We start from the raw sequence: 27,194 nt of genomic DNA, 5'->3' as shown, positions 1-27,194 counted from the left end.
AAAAACCATCTTCCTTCTCATTGAAATAGTAGTAATTGGATGTTTACCACAGCGAAGGCCATAAATGAATGCAAAGTTTGCAGGATCAAATTTCACCTCCATTGTTTACCTTTAAAATAATAAAGTATAATATTGTATAATATCAATCCAAAATCTTCTGAACCATAGATCCTATCTTATCCGGTAGATTTGTTTATAGGACCCTCAGAAAGGACTTTTATTCTCCTCAACTAATAAGTTATTTTTTATTTTTATCCCTATAAATCTATGTCTTTTAATATATATATATATATATATATATATATATATATCAATTTTAAAAATAAGATATCTTCATATGTATTCCTAGTTTGGGATATATATTCTTGTAAAATCCAAAAGCCAGATATATTTAATTTCCATAACCTAAATATATTTGTACTCTTTTAAAACTCATAATGTAATAATATTAGGTTATTTTATATTTTATATATTTTTTAAAATTAAATTGTTTAATGTTAACTACAATTAGCCATGATTGATCTTATGTATTTGGCTGGTTTCTTTACATGAGGAATACATGTATAATCTTAATATTTGGATGGATATTTGCTGTGTATCAATTTTTATAAGAGTAAATACACTATTTCCAATCTTTGAAATTTTACCTGTTCATGTGAAAAGAAGCCCAAATTGGAGCATGAACCGGCCCATGTATAAAATAATAAAGAAAAAAAATTAAGATTGCATCAACAGAGAATTAAAGAATTTCTTTTTATTTTTACTACCTAAAATTAAGATAGACATAGAAGAAGTTGATGACATGGTTTGCCTTATCGATTCTTATCCATCCGCTATCAAGACGATACTTATTATTGAATATATTTAACATATAATATATAATGGCATTTTAATGTATCATGCATATCGATCGCTTGTTCGATCGATATATATCATTTGTATTAAATGGTATCAAAATAACAAACCTTACTTCTAAACACTAAATTAGACACCATGGAAATGGAAAGGAAGAAATCCCAATTCTTTATGCATGTGTATATTAATTTTTTAGTGTGTTTTAGTATGTTATTAATCCAATTTAATCTAAGACTTATCAAATTTTTTATTAATTTTATGGAGTATGATTTTTTATCATACGATCAAAAACTCTCGAAAACATAATTTCTTGATGGGTTGTATGTGACGTAATTTCTGCCTACTTAATAATAGGCAGGACTTTTGATATGAGAATCTTCTATTAATCCAATAATTAGATTGAATCTTTAACAGAGAGATAATCTGACGGCCTAAATTTGTGTTTTTTTCCTTGATCAATAAATGAATGAATGGACGATTCGGTCCAACCTAATGGGACTGATTGATGCAAGAAATCCAGAAATCTTTATTATAGATTTTGCTCTAATAAATCTATTATAGTGTTTAAATTTGAATCACACTTTTGTGCATAATATGACATACAATTCACTTTAATCTTTTAGTTCCCCACTTATTTGTACTTATCTTAAGGCAAAATTGTAGTGATTCTGTCCATCTAAATTCACATATTAGAATATATACCTATATATATGCCGACAAAATTCATAGTTACAAATGCCATTGTAGTTAATCCTAGATATTGGAATTCTAATTTACTTTCTAATCCAAATTATTTTCTAAACTAATTGATTACTATGATTAGAAGTGGTTATATATATATATAATTTTAAAAAATAAATAATGTAAACTCCGCTATCCTAATAATCCATGTCCGAACGACGAATTGAAGCATGACTCAAGAAGCGAACTGACAAGACTTACTTGACGTGGCAGGAAGGTGCACGTGTCAAGTTGGTCCTCGTTCGTCAAAGCGCATACAAAGATGCTGCCCGAGGAAAGATACGATATTGTTTTGTCGCGTTAATTCGACATGTTCGTTGTTAGTTAAATCGTGTTAACTGACCGCTTTGTTGTGGTGCGCTTTGTTTGTGGTTTATCTCACTCTTTAAGTGGAAAATCCTCAAACGGGTCGAAGGCGGAAAGGAAACCTTCGAGATCCAGTGCTCGCCCCAGATGGCGCGCTCCAACTGCGACCAGTCAACTCTTTCGTGAAGACGATATTTGGTGCGAAAGGCGGCGTGGTTTCGGGTTCTTTGACGCCGGATGGCGATAGACGTTGCCGTCCGACGACTCCCCACTCTCATCTTGAATGTGATGTTTCGAAGGTAGGATTGTAGTTCACGTTGCGGCTATTGTGGTTTCTCGTGGACGGGACGACTCCTCTTCTTGCGGTGACGTGTACTGTTCTCCTCCACGTTCTAATTTCTCGGCTTCCCCTCTTTCTTTCCTTCTGCCGGCATTAGAGAATCCCTAAAAGTGGAATTTTCGCGACATTTCTCTGGAAGAGGGCATGGCGGCATCTGCGAACATGGTAGCCTACAAAGTTGTGTTCTTTGCACTAGGTTGTTTCATGCTGGCAACCCTCATCTACACCACTGTGACTGATGGGTCACCTTTCCGAATCGAGCTCTTGACACCGTAAGTTCTCTTTTTGACGATTATACTAATTTTGTTTTCCTGTTCAATTGTGATTGGCACCATGTGTCGTATAGGATTATGATAGATAAGGACCTGCATGGTAACAGATCTTGTCATTGTCTCATTTGTAAGGCATGGTGTGTATAATGAACAACAATCTACAATGATGTCTTTGGAATTAGGAATGACTGCTGTTGTACTTGACGTGTGTATAACTGATCCAAAGTCAACTTTTTGTTTATGGAACCCTCCATATCTGACAAACTAAAGCTACATGACTTAGTTAATAGGAGTGACAGGAAGCTGTCGATTAGGATGTGAGGTCTGGTGATACAAATGTTTCTTGCAAACGATGTTGTGAGTTATTAAACTCTTCAAAAGGATTTGATGACACTTGAATGGCATTGATATAATACGTGGGTATTGCTTGAGAGTGGGAACCTAAGGCAAAGAAAACAAATTTGAAACATATTGGATAAAATGGGTTAGTGGGGTATATGGTAAATTTAGATATGGAGGTTCTGTTTCTAAGGTTGTGAATTTAGAGATCAAGAGCAGGCAAGAATGAACTTCTGGACCGAAATATTTAGGAATAATCTATGTTCAACCATTATTATTGCATATGCAATTTCCTGATTAACAATTAGTGTAGAATACATAACCTAATTGCTTTTCATGACCATTTAGTTGGACTAGAAGCACTCGGTTAACTTAAAGCATAATGATTCTCAGAGTAACTTTTAAAGCTAATAACTTACTAATTATTTCTTTGCGAGTTTTCTCTCTTTTGTTTGGTTTGGACTTTGGACTTATTAGTTTCTTTCTTCTATATTCTTTTATCTTTTGCACCAATGTTCAACGTAATCAACAATATCCATTTTCTGTAATATGTAAGTAGTGGCAAAAGCAATTTGACTGACTCAAAAAATGAAAAAGAAGAGAAAGGTTGAAGGAATGAAAAGAAGAAGATGAAGGTCAAAGTGAAAGAAAGGCAAAAAAGAAACCTGGAACAATGATTGTGGGATTAGAGGAGATACTTTTGTTATTATTTTTGTTATTTTCTACAACTATTCAATTTATTGTCTGCCACCAATGTTGATGTTCATTGTCCATCACTGGGAAAATTAAGAGGAAAGGATTTTTAAGAGTAATCCCCAATCTATTAGTAAGTAACTATATGATGGTAGAAAAGAGAGATGTTTTGAGATTTATGATTTCATGATTAATATCAGATTTTGTTAATGAAGTTTTTCTAATTTGTCCTTGCATTACCTAACACTTAATCTGATGGTGCTTAAAGAAACATTGTGATTACAGTTGGTTCCATCACTGTATGCATAGCTGCAGTTGAATAAGTTTTTTAAGTCTCCTCTATTACGTATGTATAATAATTGCCTATTATAAAAAAAAATCATTGTGTGATTTATAAGAATTATAGAATAGATATGTTGTTTTATTTGTCATTTATTGTTATATTACAGGGTTTTGTGTTCTGCATACCAATTTATGTCTCTTTTCAACTTAAGATATTTTGAGAAATTTGAAGGTAATTTTTTACATGTATAATTGTTATTGTTTCTCAAATATGATTTATAAAATTTTCTAATATTTTTTTATATGATTATTCCGAAATAATCTCTTTAAATATAGAGGTAAGGTTGCATACATTTATCCTATCAAAATCGTATATTAGTGGGAACCACGTGGATTGGTTTGTCCCTATTATTATTATTTTTTAGTCATTTATTTATTTTAATTTAATTTTCTGGGCTGACTCTGAGCTGACCAACATGGACCAACCGACCTTGTTGATTCCAATTGATCCATTTCCGGTCGATCCTGACATCAATTCTATTCAGTTCTCTTTCTCCATTAAAAAATAGTATGATGAGTAGCATTTTCTGCAGACAAAGACTAACTAGTGACTGCAAAACACAAAAAACAAAAAAGAAATTGTATTATCATATTTCTATTGCAACAGCCTTACGGATTATAAGTTCAACCCTTGTATTTTATGACATGCATAGACATTTTTCTCAAGTTTCCTTCTAATTAGATGATCCTGTCTTTTAGGGTCAAGAATTATGCTTCCCTTGTTTTAACTAATACCATATCATTTTACATAGGGAACACAATAATATAGATATAGCTAATATCTAAGTACAAATGCTTGGCATTTAGAAGTGTCTAATATTTTTAGACTGAAAACTCTATTACAACTTGGAAAATATATTGTGGACTTAGTGTACCATGGTTTACATGTTCACAATGTTTGCTTACATGATTAAGCAGTGCTGCATATATCTATTATTACATAAGTGCATGAAGTATTTGTCAACACAAATATGACTCATGAACTGCATGTTCTTGTCCATATCTGTATATTTATAATTGTGCTTCATTATCTTGTTTAGGTGGATGGTTGCGACGTTGATTGATTTTTATGTTAATGTTGTGGCTATAGTGGTAAGTCCCACAGCTTGATGTTATCTAAAGAACATTATTCTACTTTGCCTTTTTCTATATTATGTTTCCTTGTCATTGAAGCAAAAGACAATAAAAAATTATTTGATCCTATCTTACCGATTAGTCACTTGTTGGTTATTAGTAAATTGGAAATCTACTCAAGATTAACTGCAGAATTTACACTACTATTTTTCTTTGTATACAGAAGGGACTAATATGTAAGGTTTTGGCCCTTTCTGATAAATTTGTGGGATCTGGAAATTTATGAATTTGAGATCTTGTGATTTTTTGTTTTTCAAAATATTTTGTGTGTTACTTTTTAATCTATCTTATTTTTATTAAGGTTTAGTTTATAGGGAAGACATTTTTACATGTTGCATTGATTCATACAAATCAATGATAACTAATAGATAATTTCAGCCTTTGGATTCTTCACGGTTTTGCAATATGCTTTCTCTCATTTTGAAGTTTAAAATTGTGATTGTGAAAATAACTTGTGCTCTAATTTATCACCAACTCAATCCATGTTGATGACAGTAATTTTGGCGTGCTCTATGATTGAGATATGTGGAAAATGGAATATTATCTCTTTCCATGTTTTAGAAACAAAGGATTTTGTAGATAATCCAAAACTTTAGGGGTCTGCTAAAAAACTAGAAAAAATGGATACTACCAGATTATAGTCCACATGAAGTGCAAAAAGGAAACAACTTGTAAGAACAAAAACTGAAGTAAAAGAGGATCAACATGGATAGGCTTCCGTATGTCCAATGCTCAATGAGATGAAAAGGAAAGAAAATATTAAATTACAAGACATTTTCAGTCTTTTGTTTATTTTCTGTTTTCAAAGATGGTAGACTGCAAAAGTTGAATTGAAAGGTCTCTTTTTCTGCTACACAATTGATTTCTATAAAGAACAAATTTTTACTTTCTACTTTCTTTGATGCTTTCTTTCTTTGACATTAAAAGAAATGCAAAGAAATTTTTTTTCTTATTTTGGTTCTTCTTGGTCTCGTAGGCTTTAAGTAGTGAGTCAATTGCAATGATTTAAAAACCAGATGAACCTGTTTGCACTGATGAGTATTTATTGGACCATTAGAAACAAGACGCAAAAATTGACCATTACCTCTTGCTAACCCTACCAAACCAGGCTTAGTATCTGGTTTTAATGACTAAAACCAGGGGTATCGGATAGAAAGCCTACCACTCAATACCCACATCTTTTCTGTACTTTTTAAAACTTTGGCAACTCTTTATTTTTTTAATTTTTCCTTCTTTTCCTCATGTTCCTCACATTCTCCCTTTCTTTCTCTCGTTGGTCAGTCTCCCCATTTTCATCCTTGCACCCTCGCCACCATCATTTCACCACCTTGTCATCGTCATCCTGTCGCATCACTGTTTTCTCTCCTTCGATCCAATATGCCTCCTCCTTTTCCTTTGCTTCTTCTCCTCTTCCACCATCACCTTGTCCATCTTCTCTTCATCTGCTTCCTTTTTCCTTTTCTTTCTTCTCCTTCTTATTCTCTGTCATTGTCCTCCTCCCCTCTTCTCTCCCTCTTTTCACCAGTATGCCAGCACACCGTTTGTTGATGCATAGGTATATGATGGACCCATATTGGTCTGACTAGTGACCGGTATGGGTCTTGAACAGAAACTTGAAACCTTGGTCAGTTTCTATTAATGACCGGACATATACTAACAAATTGCCTAATGATAAATGTTTTTAGTTTTCTTCTTCTTTGTAGTTTAAGTTGCTTTGTTTATTAGTGTCATAATGGGGATAGCCTAATGCAAAAAGCAAATATGTTTTGTTACAATTATTAGTTATAATAGTTTGCAGTTCACTAAATAGTCTTGACTCTTGAGCTCATACATTGTGACAAGACTCATGAATCAAAATGGTTTCAACCATGGTATGCAATTTCGAATGGTACCGCCCGGTATGGGCGGTACGTACCGGTCCGACAGCATACCGGTACGTGGACCGCCCGCTACTGGACGGATCATGCTATAGTGCTACAGTAATACACCGTAGCAGTGTTACAGTGCTACAGTAAGAGGAAATCGCTCAGTAAACCCTGGTGTACCGCTCGGTACGCCGGTACCGGTCCGACAGCATACCGGTACGTGGACCGCCCGCTACTAGACGGATCATGCTATAGTGCTACAGTAATACACCGTAGCAGTGCTACAGTGCTACAGTAAGAGGAAATCGCTCAGTAAACCCTGGTGTACCGCTCGGTACGCCGGTACCATACCATACTGAGCCAACCTCGAAACACCAGTACGGTACAGTATTGCATACCTTGGTTTCAACTATAGGTGAACACATGAAAAATGGAGTAGCTCATACCATGCAAACTAATATAAGTTTTACATTTCTGGCACCTGTAATGCTTATAATTTTAGTGTTAATTATTCAATAAACTAAAATCCAGTAAAAATGTTTAAAATATAAATGGTATGTTTATCTACAAAGTAACTTAGTTACACTTAATGTTAACTAATTGATAATTTAGAATGATGCCTCAATGCATGAACATCTTGGCTTTGCTCATGCCCGTTGTCTTGTTGATACAAGGATTCATAACATGCTGTCACCACAAGGAAGGTGACATGACTGCGTATGAAATAGTGCCAGCATAGATGTTTGGGCTCACAAGTGTTGTACATGGTACATCTTGTATTGCATCACTTCCGCATTGTATAAGTGGTCCCCTAAAGGGAAAGCTTGACATTTTGTTTTTTACATGAAAGTGGAGGGAATGAGAGTTTACATATTGGTTTGCTTCTTGTTGTAAAACCATTTTTGATATGAAGCACTTTGGAGCTTCTGCCTCCATTTTACTTTAGCATGTGACATCATTTGTTCACCTAAATCTGCATCCATATTTTGTTCTAACAACTCAAATAACATTCTAAAATAAACTTAAAAAAGTAATTTTGGGACAATGATAACAAATTCTTTTAATTGATATTATTAGGTGAGGTCAAGATCTTGAGCAACAAAGAGTTTTAGTAATTTCCTATGTGCTCGGAGATGGGTATGGGATGTTGAGTATGATACCGATCCTTGTGCCCAAGATGATCATTGCTCTAACATAGGATATGTGTGTACGATCTAAAAGGGTTAAAAAAATATATAGGTATGGTATATGAGTCCAAATTAAAATATTTTCAAAAATATAATTTTGAAATATTTAAAACTTGAACTCTATGATTATGTATTTGTCTATTTTGATTTCTAGTACTACTTAAGTAATTTGAAATAATTTGACAATTCTAAAACTATATCAGATCTAAATATGGGTTTATTCTGAATCTATTTTATTTTCTTCTCTTCTCTTTTCCTTTTTTTCTTTCCTTTTCACTTCTCTTTTTCCTTATTCACATTGGTTAACTACTGCTGCGATTGTTCTTCTTCATTTCTTCCTTGCTGGTTGCAGACTGGCTGGTGGATCAAATTAATGGATTCTGGTTAAATCCATCTGGTTATGAGCATGACTGACCCATACCCACTACCCAATATCCGCTCCGATGTTGTGTAGTTTTGATTTAAGTATGGTGGGTTGGACAGAATAGTTAGAACATCATAAACAATATTCATTATAATTTAGAGCATTTGCTACTGGAAGTCTGGAAGTATATATTCTTTAGTTGTCTTAGAATAAAAATAATATAGAAGTATCTAGACAAACATTTAGATCACTGAAACTACACAAGATACTAGTTAGTGGCTGACCTGATCCTAATGCTAGGTCTATTGGCTCTTGTGACATGTCATGAAATAAAAAAGACTTAAATGGCATTTTAAAACAGATGTTTTAGCAAGAATGTTTTTCTAATTAAAGAAATTAGGGACAAGAAGGTTTGTGTGCATAGGACACGAACATTTTTGCTTGCCCAACACTCATCTAGTGAGCCAAAGTTGGAAAACCATCTTGTCTGATAGTAATACCTGCTGATGTAGGTTTCAAATATGATTCTGTTTTTAATCTGTAAAATGTTGTGAAGAGAACAGATAATATATCTGCTGCACAATAAGGCTACAACCAATGATTTAAAAAGGCGCTCGTGTGCTCGCCTAGGCGCTCAGGGCGAGGCGAGGCAAGGCCCGAGCGCCTCGCTTCACTTCCAGGCGGTGCACTTCAAAGAGGCGTCGCCTGGGCGCTCGCCCAAGCCCAGGCGCTGGGAGCTTCGGGCGAGCGCCTGGGTTAAACCAGGTGACCGAACCAGCGTTTTAGGTCTGGTTCGGTCTCCGGTGCTTTAGTTGGTTCAATCGAACCAACTAAAGCATCGATATAAGCTGTCGCTGCCCAACCCTAACCCTGCTCGTTGCCACTGTCGCTCCTGCTCCCGCTGCTCGCCATTGTCGTTGCTCACCGCTCGCTGCTCCTGCTCCCGCTGCTCGCTGCCGCTGTCGCCGCTGCCGTTGCCGCTATCGCCACTGCCGCTGCCGCTTCCTCTTTTCTCAGTCAGCACCCCCTTATACTCCTCTTCCTTCTTCTCCTTCTGTATACTATTAACCAAGGTCTGCCATACTGGATCGTACCGCCCAGTACAAGCGGTACGTACCGGTCCGACAGGCCAACGGTACGTGGACCGCCCGGTACCGGTCCGCATTGTAGCAGTGCTACAGTGCTACAGTGCACCTGAGTGTACCGCTCGGTACATCGTACCGTACCGGTACCGAGCCCGGGTCGAAACATCGGTACGATACGGTATGGCAGACCCTGCTATTAACAGTATACTAATAATAGTATTTGTATTTATTAGATTAATAATATATTATTTTGATTTTAATACGGTTAATTTTCTTAATTTAATAGCATATTTTTATTTAAAATTTTAAATAATTATATTTATTAAATATATTATATATTTTTATATTTTAGCGTCTCGTTTTGCTCAGGCGAGCGCCTAGCGCCTCGGGCGTTTTTGGACCTTAGTATCTTTTGGTGCCTGGCGCTTTTTAAATCACTGGCTACAACAAGACAGAAATAGTCAATCATTAGACTGTAATGAATTGACTTGAAGGACTCAATTACAGGAAATCAATAAAAGTTCTTGAATCAAGTATATGTCTAACAGTTCTACTGTTAGTCAATAGTGTTATTTTGTATGTCTTATCGTCATGTTTAATCACTATATAATGGTGAACAACTGAACACATTCTAGTATCCTTTAACTTTTGATAATTGGTCTAACAACCAAAATAGTTTTGTAACTTTGTTAACTATTAAGTGCTTTAATGTTGCATATCCTTGCTGCATGAAAGAGCGTACCTATTTCAATATGAGACTTCTTAAGATGAAATTTGGCTATTTCTTTAATGCAGACATGTCTTGTATTCAGAATGTTGAGACTTCAAATAGAGGCAGTTGTTTCCAGAATGATCATTGTAGGCTTTTGTGAGAAGCACTAACTTTTAGAATAAGTGTGTTTACAGGAAGAGAACTTTTTACTCATCAGTTTATCCAGAAATCTGTGTTGTGTCTACATGGGAAATGCAATGCAGCCCAATATTTTAAGCTCTTATGATATGTCTAATTATATACATGGTATTTTTTCTTAGCAAATATATTGCATCCAGTCCAAGAATTTGTTGTTCTTATACTATCGTGTTTTTTGTATCATGGTAGGCTTGGGTTGCATACAAAGAACCAACCTGGATGAAAGCTTTTTTATGGGTGATTCTGTTAGTATGTTTTGGAAGGTATCTTTGTTTCATATTTGGTGCAAAATCAGTATCACTTTCTCTCTGTCTGATTTCATGAAACATTGAGATTATATATTTTACTTAAATTTGCTGTAATAATGATTATTGTACCAATTTGTTGATCAGTAAATGTTATCTTTTCTACAGAGCGAGGGTTGAAATACCAGTTCTGATAACATAACAAACTTGTACGGTATTGGTATAGCAGGGTACCATTTGAAATAAAACAATTAAAATCAAAATTAAACAACATTGTATTGGTATCGAGCTATATATTTTATTACTGGTACTTAGTTGGACTGGTGCATAGCATTTGGTAGGTACCAGTCTAACTGAAATTTAAATTCTTACTTAAGAATTAAGCGTATATATGCTTTTTTTGAGTGATAATGAGATCTCACCATATAGTCATGTTTTCCCATGATTAAATGGACACTTTGGAATTTTTCTTTGTTATCTTTGGTTTTCAAACAGCATGGATGTTTGATTCTTATGTGTTGCCAATATAATACTTTTTTTTAGTATCTTTTTCTCTTTAATGGTAATTATCTATATTCTGGAATACTTGTTTTTTTGGAATTACCTATCAGACAGTGGATTATGAATGGATATATTTCTACTGCAATAGTCCACTTCCCCTTTCCATTAAAAGCATGTTTTAATATTATTCTATGAAGATGTTTCTGTGCACCTCTCTTAGTGTTCTAGTTTGGAAAGTCATTGTTTTACCTATATTATGTTGAAGTATTCAAATTTCAAACAACATATTTGGTCTTCCATAGACTTGGTGCATCATGAGCTGATACTTTCTTTTCTTTGTTTTCCTTTTCAGCTTAGCAACATGTGCTTATATCACTCTGAAACTGTTCAATATTACATCTCAACATCTACAAGATCCTGTAAGCCAACTCTTGTTGAGGTATAACATCAACTTATTTAGAAGTTTCTCCTATTTAATTCTAATGAATCATACAGAAGTTTCCATGCATGGAACCTCAACTGTTGGTAGTTTGACTTCACTTCTACTCTGTTTTTTTTTTTCTTTTCATTTTTGGGAGTGGTGGTGGTGGTAGTCGTGTAGAGCGGTCCTGCTATATAGGGAGGGTTGAATGTGTGCGGTCTCACAAATTAAGCACGTTGAAAAGGGCTTTATAAGAAATGCAAAGGATATAAGTGAAATTTAGATGCAATTATTTGAGATAATATTATAAAATACTTTTTTGAGTGCAAAAATGTAGCATCAGTTTTTGCTAATTCTGTATGAGTCTTGAACCTCCAAAATGCAAATATGAATAATCTTGGCTCCTCTCAATAATTTGTGAAGGAAAAATATAATAATGTGACAGTACTCGTTAAAATTACCATTAGAAAAATAACAAGAAGAACCAAATCGAGGCTTAAGACTTTTTAGTACAATTATTCCTTAATTTGCAATTCATAATGTGGTTGTGGCACGAGGAACTTTTTACTGCACATTTTCCTTGGTGATATCTTTTTTTTCTTTGTTTTGTTTTATCTATTATCGTGTATATTTCTTTTGCATTCAGGAAGGATCATGAACATAATGTCAAGTGCTCTTCTATTATGATTGGGAGAGTTCTCTTCAGCACTTTGGGTATAGTTGTTTTAATAGTAGTTGTTTATACCGTAATTACGGATGGACTTCCTTTCAGGACGGAGTTGTTGACACCGTAAGCATTTATCTGCACCTTCTTTTTGTATTCCTCTTCCTAATTAGCTTTTAATGGTTTTTCTACATGTTTTGACAAATAAATATTCTTTAATTATTTCTTGACATATATATGCTTGACCTGCAACGTAATGTTCAGCACTGCAGATAAATTTTTTTTATCAGTATTAGTAAAAATGTTAAGATGATGATATTTATCTTGATAAGCTATCTCTGGAAGCAAAAATAAATCTCTTGATATGTTTAAATGTTAAAAATTATATATTGTTGACAATATGATTGGTCATCATAAAGAACCTAACATGTTACACTTTACTGATTAAACTATTAAACTGTGTTGGTTTAACCAGATGCAAATTTACAAGCATAAGTTCAAGTGTTTGAGTCTTGGTCTGGTACTGGTTTTGGTAATCTACCAAACAGCTATGTTGTCAGTTTAATGGTGGTACATTGACCTATATTACCTGATATCAGTAGAAGAAATTATTAAAAGTTCAAATATTAATTGGTGTTAGACGATATGTTTAGATATTGGTCCTTGTGCGGACCGATAAAATATCAGTCCATATGCACCGCATTGATTGGTATTTGAAATCATGTGCAAGATATCAAATACGGTACCAGACCCATATGGTCCTTGGATCATGGATGAATTGGTATGGTTCGATACAAACTGGTATACTGTTACATGGTATGCCAACCTACCAGTTGCCACAGGTTTGGCTAGTCCGGATCAACCAGATCCAAATAAGAAACCATAGTTTAGGATGAACTCTACCTAATTAGAGTAAAAATAATTAAATATAAGTGGATTTTGGTTATAAAATAATGAATAATTAATCAAAACAAATTTCAGAAATAAATTACAAACTTTATTGTTTTGATCAAAGCAAGTTTCATCACCAAGAAGTTAACCTATTACGCTATACAGATCAAAGTATGTTTTCTTCATCTTTATTAACCTATGTTGGTTTCTTCAGATGAAAATTTACAAGAAGTTCAATGTTTTGAATCTTGGTACGGTACTGGTTTTGGTGTACCTCAAAGGCCTGCCTCTAAAGTGTATTTTGTGTCTAAATAAACCAATTTTGGCCTAAACTAGCTGACTAAGTCACCAGTTTAACAAACTAAATTGGTTATGATAATTTTTAATGTAAAACTTGATTGAAATCTTTCATGGGCTAAGGTATCAGTTTGACTTTCCCACTGTGCAAGCAATGATGATAAGGAAAAAGACCTCTACAGGGTAAGGTAGAGAAAAAGGAAGAAGAAAGGTCAGTTATTTCATCTCTACCCTCCTTGTTTTATGTTAACTAATGCAGGACATGATCCTGAAGGGGCTCTTATAGCAAGATACATACTCATATTTTCAAGGATTTTATAATGGTGGAAGAGAAAAGAGGGAGGGAGAAGATAATTCCTAGAGTTATCCTTATTCCTAAGTGTCAAACAAAGAAGTCCTGGCCTTACATTTGATGTGCCTCACATACAGATGATAACTCATATCAGTTGCACATGATGAGAGAGGGTTAAATTTTGACTGATTCAACCATGTCCTTGAATATAATCCTTTCTTCGTTTATATAGTTTTGCGAAGGACAAGAAAAGGAAAATTCAATGAAGAAATAATAACTTCTAAAATCAAGCACTAACCAGATCAAGCATTCCATCTGTTATTCTTATGAGATTTTTTTTCAGTGGCATAAAATTCAAACTAAGAAAAATATAAAAATATTTTATAAAGTAAACAAGATATATGCATTTTTTCCTGATCGATACCAATCGATGTTCCACCAGTATGGTGATACCGCACTGGTTTGGTCGGAAATAGATGGGTTCAATACTTGAATCTAATTCCTTGCTTATAATGACAACTCAATCAATTATTTCTCATAATTGTTGCACCTCATGTGTCACATGAAATTTATAGCCAATGGTAGCTCAACCCCTAAATATATAAGTACTACACAATTTTCTAGGAGCAAAACATCCAACAGTGGACATAATTTGAATTAAAAGAGGGTTCCTGTTTTCTTGTCTTGCATCTGCGTTTAAAGTTAGATTCTCTTTTACATCTTAAAAAATTTCATAAATCCAGCTTGATTCATTTTAGATTTGTTATATTTGCTTGTGTTTTATATTGAATAATGCTTTCTAATATGAATTATGATTGCTGCTTTATAATATATGCATATATCTGTCTTTGACTTGATCGACTCCTATAATTTGCACATCAAGGTTCTTTAATCATAAATCTTTAAGAATTTTAATAAACAAGGTTCTAGTGATGTTAGCATTGTTATGTCTTCTCTTGTTAGATATCAAGATATGCCTACTAAAACTAATGGTAGAGTTGTTATAAAACCTTGATAGGTGGATGGCTGCAACCTTAATTGACTTCTATATCAATGTCTTTGCTATATCGGTAAGTCAATGTCTTACATGACTTTTGCTGAACATTTGTGACATTCTAAGTGTTTTTTAATTGTAGATATGTGTTTAAAATTCATTACTATCCATCTTGAAAGAGAACCTTTTGAGAAATTTGGAAGTTAGGATCATTAATTTTCTAGCTGCTTGGGTTGATACAGAACTTGACATGTGTATAAGTAAATGTATGCATGAGCAATACACATTTTATGACTTTCCAGATGCTGTATTGTAGATCTTGTGTTTGGATTCATGCACTTAAAGATTGAATTAGGTATTAAATGTTTTTACATATTATTTTTGTATTTTAATATATTTTTATTGGAGTATATTACTTTAATTTTTATTTAGTGAGACCACTTGCATTTAAGAACCTAATTATCTTGTTCTTTTACCTAATTATCTTGTTACATGATAGTTTTCATTGCATTAGAAAATGTCAAATTATAATGCAGAAACATATCCATGCATCTAATTCAAATACAAGATACCAAACAAACCTGCATCTAGGGGTGGTAAAAGTATCTGGTCCAACCCAAATAAAGATTTGGTCAAACTGAAAACTGTCAGACCAAAATGTATCCTAGACCTGCTTTCCAGATATATTGTTCAAACCCTGAACTTGATTAATTTCCCCAAGCTACCCAAACTGACATGGTTGTTCTAGTATTTTCTGAAGACTACTCAATTTGACATAGTGGATTTCACTATTGCTATGGTCTTAGAGGATGATGATGGTACTATGGTGATATAATTTAACACCCTCAGTTTTTTTGCACATCAGAAAGGGAGGAGATTTCAATTGGTTTCTAAGGTCAGATAGATGTACTATTATTAGCCTGAGCTTAGTTATGGTCTGATGTTTCAGGTATTGGAACTGTGCCTATCCCGACAAGGCTGATACTAACTGACACGTGCCAAGTGTATTGACAAATGGTATGCCTGCATGGGTCAGGTGCCCTTTCAAGGCCCTTAGAAAACCCTATTTTGTGGATGTTTCCTACCTAATATTGTCAACATTTATATGATTTAAGTGGTTCAAGTCTACAATACAATATATATTGCATTTAAACATGTCTTGGTGCCTTTCTTTGTTGTATCTCAGGTAGGTCATCTGATTTCTCTTAAAGTTTTGCTTAAAAGATTTTGCTGGAAACCAACATGAACAAATAAACTCTTTTCTTGTTATGGCATGAAATAAGTGTTGCATAATCACTTTACAGTCCCAGAAGGTCCCTGCCAAGACAACATTTAAATTTTAAAGTTTAAACTGTACTGAGGTTATTGATCTTGGTGATGTGATTACAATCTTGACGACATATTATGGCTTTGTTTTAAATAGCTGATGCTGATTTTGTGTATTGTTGATTAACAAAGCACCTAATTTTCATGAGATAATTGTGTCAAATATCATGTCTCAGTATTAAAGTTGCAAAGCATGTATGCATCAATTTGAAAATCTGATCATGTGAATTTGCACTTTAAGGCTGCATGAAGTTAAGCTGTATTAGTCTGGTTAACAGTGGCTTCACAATAATTTATAGGTTACCTGAAACTTTTGTGTAGTTATCTGTTTATTGGTTTTGTTTGGGTAAATGAAATTGTTGGTTCTGAAGTTGTTGAGCATGTATTTATTGTACAGTCTGTGCAAATGTATACTTCTCTAGTAATCCCATTTTTACAGGGAAAAAATGATCTCTGTTATTGTTTATCAGGTATGGGTTGTTCACAAGGAGTCAACTTGGATCAGTGCATTCTTCTGGATCTGTTTGTTGATATGCTTTGGCAGGTATGTATCTGAATATAAAGGTTTTTATTGCCATTACTCCTAAATCCTAATCATATATTAGCAAAAAAGTGATGATATCTGTATGTATAAATTTCTTTGCATTAGGTAAGTGTATAATAATCTGAAAATAAATTACCCAAATAGTCAAGGATTGCAAGGACTTTCCTATTGTTTATTGGATGTACTAGTCTCCTTTTGAAACGATATGGTTCACATATCATACCATACCTGAGTCTGAGTGTAACGCCCTGATTAGTCCTATATTGGAAGTGGGCAAGACTAAGATTAACTTATAAGAGTTTGATGAGAGTATTATTATTAACTTCAACTTAAGCATTTTGACCAGTGATTTAGGTTCAATGAAGTTGATAAGCCAGTTAGCCCATCATGCCCGAGTCTTGACAAATGATATCAGAGTCGACTTAGTATTGGGGCATCGTGAGTGGCTCGAGTAGGAAAGGGCTACCCGTGAATGAAGTCAGAGACTCATCATAGTGTGGAGCTACCATTGGACTATGACTCACATGCACTATGCTAGGGTTTGATTTGGGCTATGCTATGCCTTGATGAGGATATCAATCTCTTGAGTGGGGGAGATTATAACGCCCCGAATAGTCCCATATTGAAACTGGGTAAAACTAAGATTGACTTATAAGGGTCTGATGAGTGTACTGCTATCAACTTTAACTTAAGTATTTTGGCCATGATTTGAGTTCAACAAAGTTGATGAGCCAGTTAGCTCATTAGGCTCGACATGCTTAATATGGCTGGGTTTGACTAAGAGTGCTAGATCAAATGACAATTTCTCTTCCACTTATATTGTCTATCATTTCTCTGACATGCTTAATATGGCTGGGTTTGACTAAGAGTGCTAGATCAAATGACAAATTCTCTTCCACTTATATTGTCTATCATTTCTCTTCCACTTATATTGACTATTTTGGAGGATTACACATCACCTATAATGGATGTCTAATAAGATGTATATGATTGTTTGGGATAATAATAACATATCATGAGTACAATATCTCTATAAAAAATAACATTGCAATAACTTAATAAGTCAAATAAAAATTCACAATACATCTTAACATGTTTCAAATACAATAGATCAAGTATTCAGAGCAATAAAATCTAACCTTACCATTATAGAACCACCTCAAGATCGTGTTCGGGGTTTGAGGGCTTATTGGCAACTCCATCGGATTCTAATTATATCTAACATATTCTTGGTACTGATTTTATATTATATTATTTAGATAGATTTAATGACTACTGGTTAGTGTACGTGGATAAACTTTAAAATTCTGCTAAGTAATAGACTCGATCTAAGATTAGTTGAGTTTGAGTTGTGAACATGTATGAACCTACCTTACCATTATAGAACCACCTCAAGATCGTGTTCGGGGTTTGAGGGCTTATTGGCAACTCCATCGGATTCTAATTATATCTAACATATTCTTGGTACTGATTTTATATTATATTATTTAGATAGATTTAATGACTACTGGTTAGTGTACGTGGATAAACTTTAAAATTCTGCTAAGTAATAGACTCGATCTAAGATTAGTTGAGTTTGAGTTGTGAACATGTATGAACCTATTGTCACGACCCGAGTCTGATGAGCTAACTGGCCAATAACTCCATTTTGGTCCTTGCAACCACGGACCAAAATGCTTAAGCGGGATGTTACGTAGTACACTCATCAGGCCCTTATAAGCTAATCATGCATATTCCCCACTTCCGATGTGGGACTAATGGGATGTTACATTATCCCCAACTTAATTAGCTTGACGTCCTCGTCAAGGTCCAACATATCCCAGATCGAACCCTAGCATAGTGCATGTGAGGATTAACTCGAGTGGTGGCTCCACGCCGTGATGAGTTCTCTGACTCCATCCACGGGTAGCCATTTCCTACTCGAGCCCTCTCACCCTGCCCAAATGCTAGGTCGGCTCTGATACCAAATGTCACGACCCGAGTCTGATGAGCTAACTGGCCAATAACTCCATTTTGGTCTTTGCAACCACGGACCAAAATGCTTAAGCGGGACTTTACGTAGTACACTCATCAGGCCCTTATAAGCTAATCATGCATATTCTCCACTTCCGATGTGGGACTAATGGGATATTACACCTATGCCGAATAGTATTGACTTATTTTATCATATCCATACTGAATGGTCAGGGATTGTTGTACCACCCGAAATGGTATGGTTTCGGTGGTACGTACCAATCTGGGCGTGGGCCGATAAGCGGACCACCCCCTTTCGGGCGATCTACATTAAAATAATAAAAAAAATAAAAAATGATGGGCCCCAATCCATTTCAGCGTTAAAAAAAAGCATATTAGGGCTCTTCTAGCATCCAAAGCCGTGACACTGCCTTTTTGTTGATTCGCCACTGCGATGCTACACTAGTGTTGCCTCTTCATCGCTTCACCACTGCGATGCTGTAGCAATGCCTGCCTCTTCGACGCTTCGCCATTGCGATGCTGCAGCGATATCGCCTCTTCGCCGTTGTGATGCTATTGCTTCCCTTTGACGCTATCGTTGCTTCCATGGTATCACTGCACTACTCCTTTTCTTTCTTCTTCCTTCTTCCTTCTTCCTTCTATGTTCATCCAATGGACCTTCCTCTTCAACCTCTTTTTCTTCCACGTCAAAACATCGGTACGCACCAGCATACCATGTGTTGGTACACCGGTACGAAGTGACACGTGCCATGCCGTCGGCCGACCGACACACCGGCTCTGACCGGTTAGTCAAACCTTGATTGGTACAAATCCATATTGGTTGTTATTATATTTTGGAACAGGATAATACCATGGGTAAGTTGGTCGACATCTTGATATTTCATCAGAGTGGTGCATATTTCCTATATCAATTTTCACTACAATCTATAATTGATTGATTATTAAAATATTATTTGATTTTAGTGTAAGGGTTACCTATACTTTGCTCTCCCCTAAAACATCACTACCCAAAGGACTATGGAAACAAAACTGAGAATAGCCACTAGAAGATTGTTGTTGTCTTATCGATACTTAGTACCAAGGTTTTTAAACCTTATCGTATCACTCGGTACGGGCAGTACGTACCAATCCGCCAGCAGACCGGCACGCGGACCGCTCGCTACCAGGCAATACTAGGGGAGGAGGGCATCCAAGCGAAGAAGGGCGACCCAGCGGACCACCTGCTATCGGGCGGCGGCAGCGGAGGAGGGCGACCAAGCGGTGGGCGTCGACACAGAAGGTGATAGGAGAAGCAGGAGAGAGAGAGAGAGTTGTGCATCTTGAGGCCGGATTGGTGCGTGGGAGGGCGACAAAGCTCATCGGGAGGGATGCGATGGCAACGGAGGAGGGCGACCAAGTGGCGGGCATTGATGTGAAAGGTGATGGGAGAAGCAGGAGAGAGAGAGAGAGAGAGAGAGAGAGAGAGAGAGAGAGGAAAGGAGAAAGCGTGGGGGAGGGATATGGTTGTGCGTCTTGAGGTCGGACGGGTGCGTGGGAGGGTGCCTGAGCTTGTCGGGAGGGATGTGACGGTAGTGGAGGAAAGCGACCAAGCAGTGAGCGTCGACACGGAAGGTGATGGGAGCAGGAGAGAGAGAGAGAGAGAGAGAGAGGGGGTGGGATGGGGTTTGTCTCGAGGCCGCTCGACTATCAATGTTTGCAGACGTAAAGTAAATATGATAGCCCTACAAATATTACTTGTTAGGGTGCCGCCTTTGTAAGAGTTCAGATTATGTCCAAGAAAAATATGCTAATATGAGATGTAGAATAGCTTTGCTACCTTCTTTGTTGTTGATTCCTCCCACTTGCATGACAGTTCTGGTGAAGGCATTATCATTAGAATCTTGGCGTACCGCTCGGCATGCCGATACCGTACTGTACTAAGCAAGACTCGATACGTCGGTACGGTACGAAATTAAAACCTTACTTGATACATTCAAAAAGAGCTTCTAGCTTTGAAAATCTCTCACCTTCTGATTAATCTCCCTCCATTTTTTTAATACTCTTTGTAAGTTGAGAAACTCCGCCTATAAACCTATGAAGTGAATTCCATTTAACCTTTGTAACTGACCCATCGGATTTATGTGTCTGGTTTACATACAAATATGTTGATTTGTTGCAGGTTGGGCTAGGTTCTCGTAAGGACACCTCGACTCTAGTCATGGACCTTCAAATTAACACATGGTAAATGTACTCAAGATCATAGTAGCCTAAACAAAGTTACTAAAGCCAAAGGACTGAGCCCACCACCGAAATGTCTACATCTTAGGTGTTAACCCGACTGATAAAACCTGCTTCTTAAGTCTGGTCGTCACCCATCCTCTGCAAAATCTAACCTTCCATCTAGATGACCTCACCCTCTCATCCACACCTAAATCTTTTGACAACAATGAGACTATAAAAATGAAAGACAGTTGTGGGAGATGGTGACTAGAAGAGCGAAGGGAGAAGATGGAAGGGAGAAGAACAAATGCAAGGTAAGATGCCAGCGATATCTCCTGAGCTGTAATAAGCCTCTCTAACAGCACATCATCAACATGTACCAGCGAACTGGGAAGCCAAGCCATTGCTACCTTCATGGCTGGATGATAGTGGAGTGTTGATAAATACTATTCCAATGGGTCTATGAATGTTTATAAACTTTAAAGGAGTATCTATGACATTATAAGTTTGTGGAAATGGAACTATGAAATTTGACGTTATACTTTCAATATCTTCTTCATGTGCATCAAAGGATTGGTAATCTGTTGTTTGTATTATTTCCTTATATTCATTACTGATATTGATGTCTTCATTGTTTTCCTGCTTCAGTATCACAACGTGTGCTTACATTGTCATTCAACTTCTCCGGCTCTCATTGGAAGATCCAATGTACCATGTTTTGTTGGACTCCCGCAGCAAGCATGGAAGTACATCCGCCAAGTAATTTTCAAATGCTTCTGGGCAGGTCATTCACTTTTTCTGTTGGCCTTAATATCGTGACTTGCTGGAATTGCTTAATGTCATCATTGATCTTATCTGCCAAAACATTGACAGAAACTAAATTAGCATAAACTTATAAAGATTTAACCAACTTGTGCATTCATATTCATGGGGTGCTGTTGTAAAAATTTAACCGACCTAAAACTTCTGTTGTGCAGTGTCCTTTATGATATTTAAACTAGTTATCATTGTCTGGGATGATAAATGAGCTGCCGCATATGGAAGTGTTTGAAAATTTGTTGAATGGTCCTGTTAAATGAGTATCTTATAATTTGTGACTAAAGAAGAGAATGATGTTAGTCAGCTTTTGTGCTACCTCTCTGAAGTATATTTATCAATTTTACCAAACTTTTGTGTTACTAAATTTTCTTTAAGTTGTTAAAGAAGTGAATTGTTTTGAAACCTTATTGGATCAGGCAACTCAGCATTTATTATATATTGAGGAATATAAGACTTGCAACTGTTTGTATAAATGAATGTCTTTAAGAAACAATTAATGAATCTCTATATGGTTATGTCAGTTGTAAGACCTATTTACTAATAAACTCTTCTCCCGAACTCTTGTTATTGTTCTACAGGAAGGATTAGTTGGCTTACGTGTATGGAGTGACCGGCTGCGGTTTGCCTCGATTGTGTGTGTGTATGGAGTGACCGATTAAAGTATTTAACTACAAAATCTGAGTCTTCGGAATTTTCTGTTGCCAATCAACTGATTTGTGACTGTTGAAAAAATGTTCATTATTACGGCATCTGGATTTGTGACTGTTGCAGAAGAGCTATCTCAACTTGCTCTTTATACTCAATTACCTTCTCTGGATGCTGCAAAACTGTTGCAGCCAATGGATCTATCTTGATACCCTCCTGCACAGCCTTTGATGAAGCATCAAAGTGGATTCCAAGTGAATACATACTTGGCTTTTATGTTTCATTTTATCAACAGTGGACTGTGACTGATTGTAATTAAAATCTTTAAAGTGAAACCAAATGAAGAGATGTCATTTGCTTCCTCATTTTCAATGCTCATCAGTTTGGTTGCAGTGTGCGAAGGTGATAGTATCATCAACTATAGCCTTCTTTCTCACCTGCAAATTATCATCAATCCAAGAGTACTATCGATTGGGTGTTGAACTGCTTCCCAACTTCATTGTTTCGTCAGATTCTCATGTTATGAGTTTGATGCAACTGTTTGAAGATTTGGCTTTGGTTCGATGTGATTTGACACTATAAACTTAGGAGTATGCCTTGCCATGAAATCTTGTCCAACTTTGACCAGCAGTGAAGCACTTGAAACAAAATAGAACACTTGAACTGTTACTTCAGTCCTAATCAATCTCTTCATGTGTCTTAACAGTTGTTTTTATGATCTGCACTATAGGTTATGAAACAAAGCAAACTTAATTCCTCCTTCACCTCCCTTCTATTGAGACAAAAGTTTTATGCAGGGTAATTACCTGTAAATCTCCCCTGCATAAAAGTTTTGTACCCTCTGTATGCTTATCTTCTATCAATCATCTTTCATAAAGAGAGCCATCAGTCTATGCTTTCACTATTGCGATCAGCAGAGGCAGTCTTGGGGGTGGGAAAGGCCAGTGGCGGCTGGAGGAGAGGCAGGTTGGGCTGGTGGCTGGAACTCGAACTGCTCGACCTGTTCAAGTAGCTGGAGGCGCAACCATTCACGGCGGCTGAGAGCTGTGCAACCGCCGAGGAGTTGAAGTGCCCTCCCAACTTGAGGAGGCCATGGCTTGCACCCTCTCTCCCGGGTTGGCCGCCCACGTACGACGTTATGGCGGCAGCTATCGCCGACTGGAAGCTGGGATCCGACGTGATGGCCTTCGCGATTGTGTCAGTCAATGCATGCTGGTTTGGAGAAGGAGAAGGAACAGCAGTAGTAGTAGTAGCAGCAACTGAGTTGATGGCCTTCTGTAGGATGGAGTGATAGAAGGAGTCCTGAGATTGCCTACCGAGGCTCAGAGAACCCGTGTTGGAGCCCTTGTTGTATGCTTGAGATGCGTAGCTCAAGTACCCATTGCTCCAAGATGTTGGTATGGTGGTAGACTCCGAGGAGAAGTTGAAGCCTGTGGAGGAGTACCTCGGGAATCTGGTGAACTGGTTGAGCTGGGATGTGGCCGAGGGTGGTGCGGTGAGATCGAGTGTGATGGTGGGATAGGAAGGAGTGGAAGATATCGAAGGAATTGGGAGAAAAGGCTGCCTCGCATTGGAGCTGCCTAACATGCCAAAGTTGAGGCCATGGAGGCTGGTGCTTGCTGCGGCCGCAGTCGAGGAGGAACACAGCGGTCCGATGGCTGGTGGTGCCATGCCTTGTCCCGAGGTCGACGAGCCGGTCATCAGCATGCTTGCGGCGGCCGCGGTGGTGCAGGCCATGGTGGTGGCTGATAAGGGTAGAGGATGGTTATGGGTTCCTTCGTAGGTGGTGATCAGTATCGACATGTCTTCCGCACACCTTTGCACCTGAGAACATGGATTTTGACAGATTGAAGTGCACGATATTTCTCATTCTAATTATGATGACTAAGAAAGATATTAAAAGATGGAGAAGGAAGTCAACATCAAGGATTAGGACGGCTCAGTCGTCAGGATGAAGAGAAAGAAGACTAAGAACATCGACCGTCCGAAAGCTAATAGTGAACAACAATTATACACTTCGAAATAGAATCTAAAACTGAATGGTCTATAGATTGCGTGTACGTCTGCATCCAGTAATGTCCTCCTCAACTAGTCAGAACGTATATGGAACACTTACTCTATTAGATTTGGTCAGAGACCTTCCGATGCAAGTTGTTAATAGAAAATTCTAATGATAAGATCAACTTGCATTATTATCAATCCAATATAAACTACAGCAAATGGATCACACTATGCCAAAGCAAAACCCTAACTAAGATCTTAATGTGCCGAAGAAACAATATGACAGTGAGGAAAGATGGGAGCTTACCTGCTTCCTCACAGGGCATCCTGGTGCCACCGTACAACGGTAGTACGCTCTGGGACATGGATTTCCTTTGGCAACCTTCTGCCCATACTTCCGCCACTGGCATCCATCATTCATCTGCAACAAGAACAAAACATCATCCGTACATGTAGCGGCTCATAATCCTGGTGAGAATGTGCTCACTGTAGTGAGTACACACGTACCGTTGGGGCATCACATCTTGCTCTCACGGAGACACGAGCTTTCTTCACCTGGGGCTGCTGCGAGCCCTCATCATCACCATTCCTGGGATTCTTCAGTATCTTGCTTGGTGGCCATGGCTCCCCGGGCTCTTCTTCCTTGGGGTCATCAGAGCTGTTGTCTGGGCTAATGGTTGACTCGTGTTCATTGGGACTCTTTCTGGTTCCTTCAAATTTGCAGTCCAATCCAAGAGTTAGACCTTCTCCGTCTTTTCCAATATCTTTACATGTGTTGATCTCTTCCTTCTTTTGCCCAGTTGAACTGGTGCCAAGGCTCAGCAGAACAAGCTCAGGTTCTTCCACACTATCAGGCTCTGCTGTCTCAAGAGCCTTCTTAGATTGCTCTTGCTGCAGGATATCGAAGTACTGCTTTTGCAGGTACTGGTAGTCTTTGACGATTTGGGCTAAGATCATCTTCAATCTTTGGTTCTCTTCTCTCACTTCACCCATTTCTGATTTAGTGTACTCGAGTTGCTCTTCCTGCAAAATACCATGAGAGAACAAAAATGACCTTTTGAAGATCATATGATAACACTTCAATTAAGGATCCTATAATTTATGTCTTCATCTACATCATGTTGTTTGTAAATGTATGCAAAAAAAATTCAATTGATTTTGATGCTTCATAGAGCTGAGTTCACTCTATAGAACTGAGTTTTGATCAAGGCTTTTGAATGGTGTATTTCATATTATACATAATCTATCTTCAGATTGGCCCCTATTTTTTTGGTTGGTCAGTGATCATAAAATCCTTTCTACAAAAAGAAAAGGTTTTGCTGTAAATGTCTACATTAATCCTCCACAGAAACTTTGAAATATACAAATAACAAAAAAAAAAAAGATTGCAAAGTTAGTACAAAATATAAGGTTTAATTGTGATTCTGCATGATGTATATAACCTTGAGAAAAAGCCATATATATTGGCCATAAGAATATGTTTAGTTTTGCTTATTGATTGCACTCTAAATCTGAGTACTGTTTGCATGGTGGACATTCTAACCTGGCTGGTTGTAATCGATTCCTTGGTGTTGGAAGGAGATGGTCTTGAGATTGCCTCCATGGGTGATCTTTCACTTGAGGTGGCAGCGGAAACCTGTTAAAGAAACACTGGTTAGAAATCTCTGCCAAGAAATAGGGCTCAATTTATTTGAGGGTTTCATCTATGTAAATTGCTGGTTGCACAATTGGAATTTGGTCTTTTGGTCTCAAAGTTCCCCCTCAAAATAAATAGATAAACAAAAAAAATAATCATAGTAAGGTTTACATCATCAAACAAGAATAATAATTTATCATAGCTCTCTCTGGATACATGGAATCTAATGGTGGCCTGTTGGAGGACCAGCTGAGGATTTTATTGTCTTGGAAGCTATGTAATTATATACTATCACCATTGGGACTCTCAATCACTTATCTTCTCTAACTTAGGCTGTTAAAACTGTTGAAGAGCATCAAGGATTCAGAATATATAGGGATGTTTTTCTTGTATTTTGGATGAAAAGGCAGGCAGTAACACCAAAAATTTTGGTGGTTTGCTATCCTCAGATGAATCATAATTGAATTAAAGATGCACAAATCTCTTCGGGCTCAAAGGAAACAATTAGAAATAACATGGAACAGCACAGATGGACTATTTGTGTAATAACAGAGAACTGAGAGATCCATACCTACTTGTTTGGAGAAGGAGACTTGGGAAATGCTCAGTTGATGAATGATCATGGAAGAGTATTTAAGGTTCATAGGAGTCCATGAAATTTCCACAAGATGAAATGAAAATTCTACAAAACGAAACAAACAGCTACGATAATGATATTTCAACGCATGAACAGTTCAATGATTTCATGTTCTAGAGATGCTCCGAGGAAAAGTCCAAGTTGTCTTGTCAGGAATATGGAACAGTCGGCTAAAAGGACTGAACTGGACATGACTGTTAGCCACAAGCTGATATCAACAAACAGAAAGTAGAAGACAATACGGCATGTTTCTAAGTGAATACATAAAAGAGGAAATGATCTTTTGTACTTTGTTCTTCCCTAATGAATCAAGAACAAAGATAGATAAGAGGGAAGAAGAAGCCAAACCTTTCCAACCTCTACAGTACCCTCTTCATGAGCAGGACAGATCTCATCCTCAGCAGCAGGTGCTTTGAGCATTATTACCTCCATCGGAGGCAAACCGGCCGCCCAAGCAGTCTCAAGGTTCTGTCTGACGTGCACACCGTTTCTCAGCTTATAAAGGGAAGCCTCCTCTTCCTGAGTTGCTTAAGACGACTGGATCTGAGAGCTTATCTAAAAGGCCATACATCTCTCGACGTCAACAACAGCTGCAGAGGTCACCGAGGCAGCAGACAAAAGAATTGAAAGGGGTTTTCAACGTTTGCGACGTGCATGTCGTGAGGCGTTAGGTCA

General features: G+C 37.0%; 2 protein-coding genes across 5 annotated transcripts; one reads left to right on the top strand and one right to left on the bottom strand.

Annotated features, from left to right (window-relative positions):
• Positions 1-2,006: 2,006 nt before the first annotated feature.
• On the top strand, positions 2,007-22,610 carry LOC135582673 (uncharacterized). Of its 3 annotated transcripts, XM_065191400.1 has the most exons (10): positions 2,007-2,201; positions 2,340-2,514; positions 4,929-4,980; positions 10,623-10,696; positions 11,532-11,618; positions 12,247-12,390; positions 14,763-14,814; positions 16,535-16,608; positions 21,430-21,540; positions 22,179-22,610. In XM_065191400.1, exons 2-10 carry the CDS (start codon positions 2,387-2,389, stop codon positions 22,186-22,188), a joined length of 732 nt encoding a protein of 243 aa, XP_065047472.1. In that variant the 5' UTR covers positions 2,007-2,201; positions 2,340-2,386; the 3' UTR covers positions 22,189-22,610. The 3 variants fall into 3 exon arrangements, with proteins under 3 accessions (XP_065047472.1, XP_065047471.1, XP_065047473.1); XM_065191399.1 differs by lacking the exon at positions 2,007-2,201 and having other exon boundaries at positions 2,234-2,514; XM_065191401.1 differs by lacking the exon at positions 2,007-2,201 and having other exon boundaries at positions 2,235-2,514; positions 21,430-21,565.
• A 274-nt stretch (positions 22,611-22,884) lies between these two features.
• LOC135678503 (WRKY transcription factor 72A-like) lies at positions 22,885-27,194 on the bottom strand. 2 transcript variants are annotated; one of them, XM_065191398.1, is made up of 6 exons: positions 26,868-26,992; positions 26,454-26,564; positions 25,790-25,882; positions 24,754-25,269; positions 24,554-24,667; positions 22,885-24,069 (listed from the first exon to the last, which is right to left on the bottom strand). In XM_065191398.1, exons 3-6 carry the CDS (start codon positions 25,847-25,849, stop codon positions 23,131-23,133), a joined length of 1,629 nt encoding a protein of 542 aa, XP_065047470.1. In that variant the 5' UTR covers positions 25,850-25,882; positions 26,454-26,564; positions 26,868-26,992; the 3' UTR covers positions 22,885-23,130. The 2 variants fall into 2 exon arrangements, with proteins under 2 accessions (XP_065047470.1, XP_065047469.1); XM_065191397.1 differs by lacking the exon at positions 26,454-26,564 and having other exon boundaries at positions 26,868-27,194.

The sequence above is a fragment of the Musa acuminata genome, chromosome BXJ1-7, assembly GCF_036884655.1.
Source record: "Musa acuminata AAA Group cultivar baxijiao chromosome BXJ1-7, Cavendish_Baxijiao_AAA, whole genome shotgun sequence".
In the NCBI taxonomy this organism is placed as follows: Eukaryota; Viridiplantae; Streptophyta; class Magnoliopsida; order Zingiberales; family Musaceae; genus Musa; species Musa acuminata.
Note: the sequence above shows the minus strand (reverse complement) of the source record. Positions and strands in the feature narration are given on the sequence as shown.

What these genes read in the sequence shown, in the direction of transcription:
- LOC135582673 (XM_065191400.1), top strand. Translation starts at nt 2,387, where the DNA reads ATGGCGGCATCTGCGAACATGGTAGCCTACAAAGTTGTGTTCTTTGCA. An exon ending in GTAAGCCAACTCTTGTTGAG is followed by an intron (nt 11,619 to 12,246) that starts GTATAACATCAA and finishes TTTTGCATTCAG; the next exon opens with GAAGGATCATGAACATAATG. An exon ending in AGGACGGAGTTGTTGACACC is followed by an intron (nt 12,391 to 14,762) that starts GTAAGCATTTAT and finishes AAACCTTGATAG; the next exon opens with GTGGATGGCTGCAACCTTAA.
- LOC135678503 (XM_065191397.1), bottom strand. Translation starts at nt 26,951, where the DNA reads ATGGAGGTAATAATGCTCAAAGCACCTGCTGCTGAGGATGAGATCTGT. An exon ending in GTACTGTAGAGGTTGGAAAG is followed by an intron (nt 25,883 to 26,867) that starts GTTTGGCTTCTT and finishes TTTCTTTAACAG; the next exon opens with GTTTCCGCTGCCACCTCAAG. An exon ending in GATGCCCTGTGAGGAAGCAG is followed by an intron (nt 24,070 to 24,553) that starts GTAAGCTCCCAT and finishes CCATGTTCTCAG; the next exon opens with GTGCAAAGGTGTGCGGAAGA.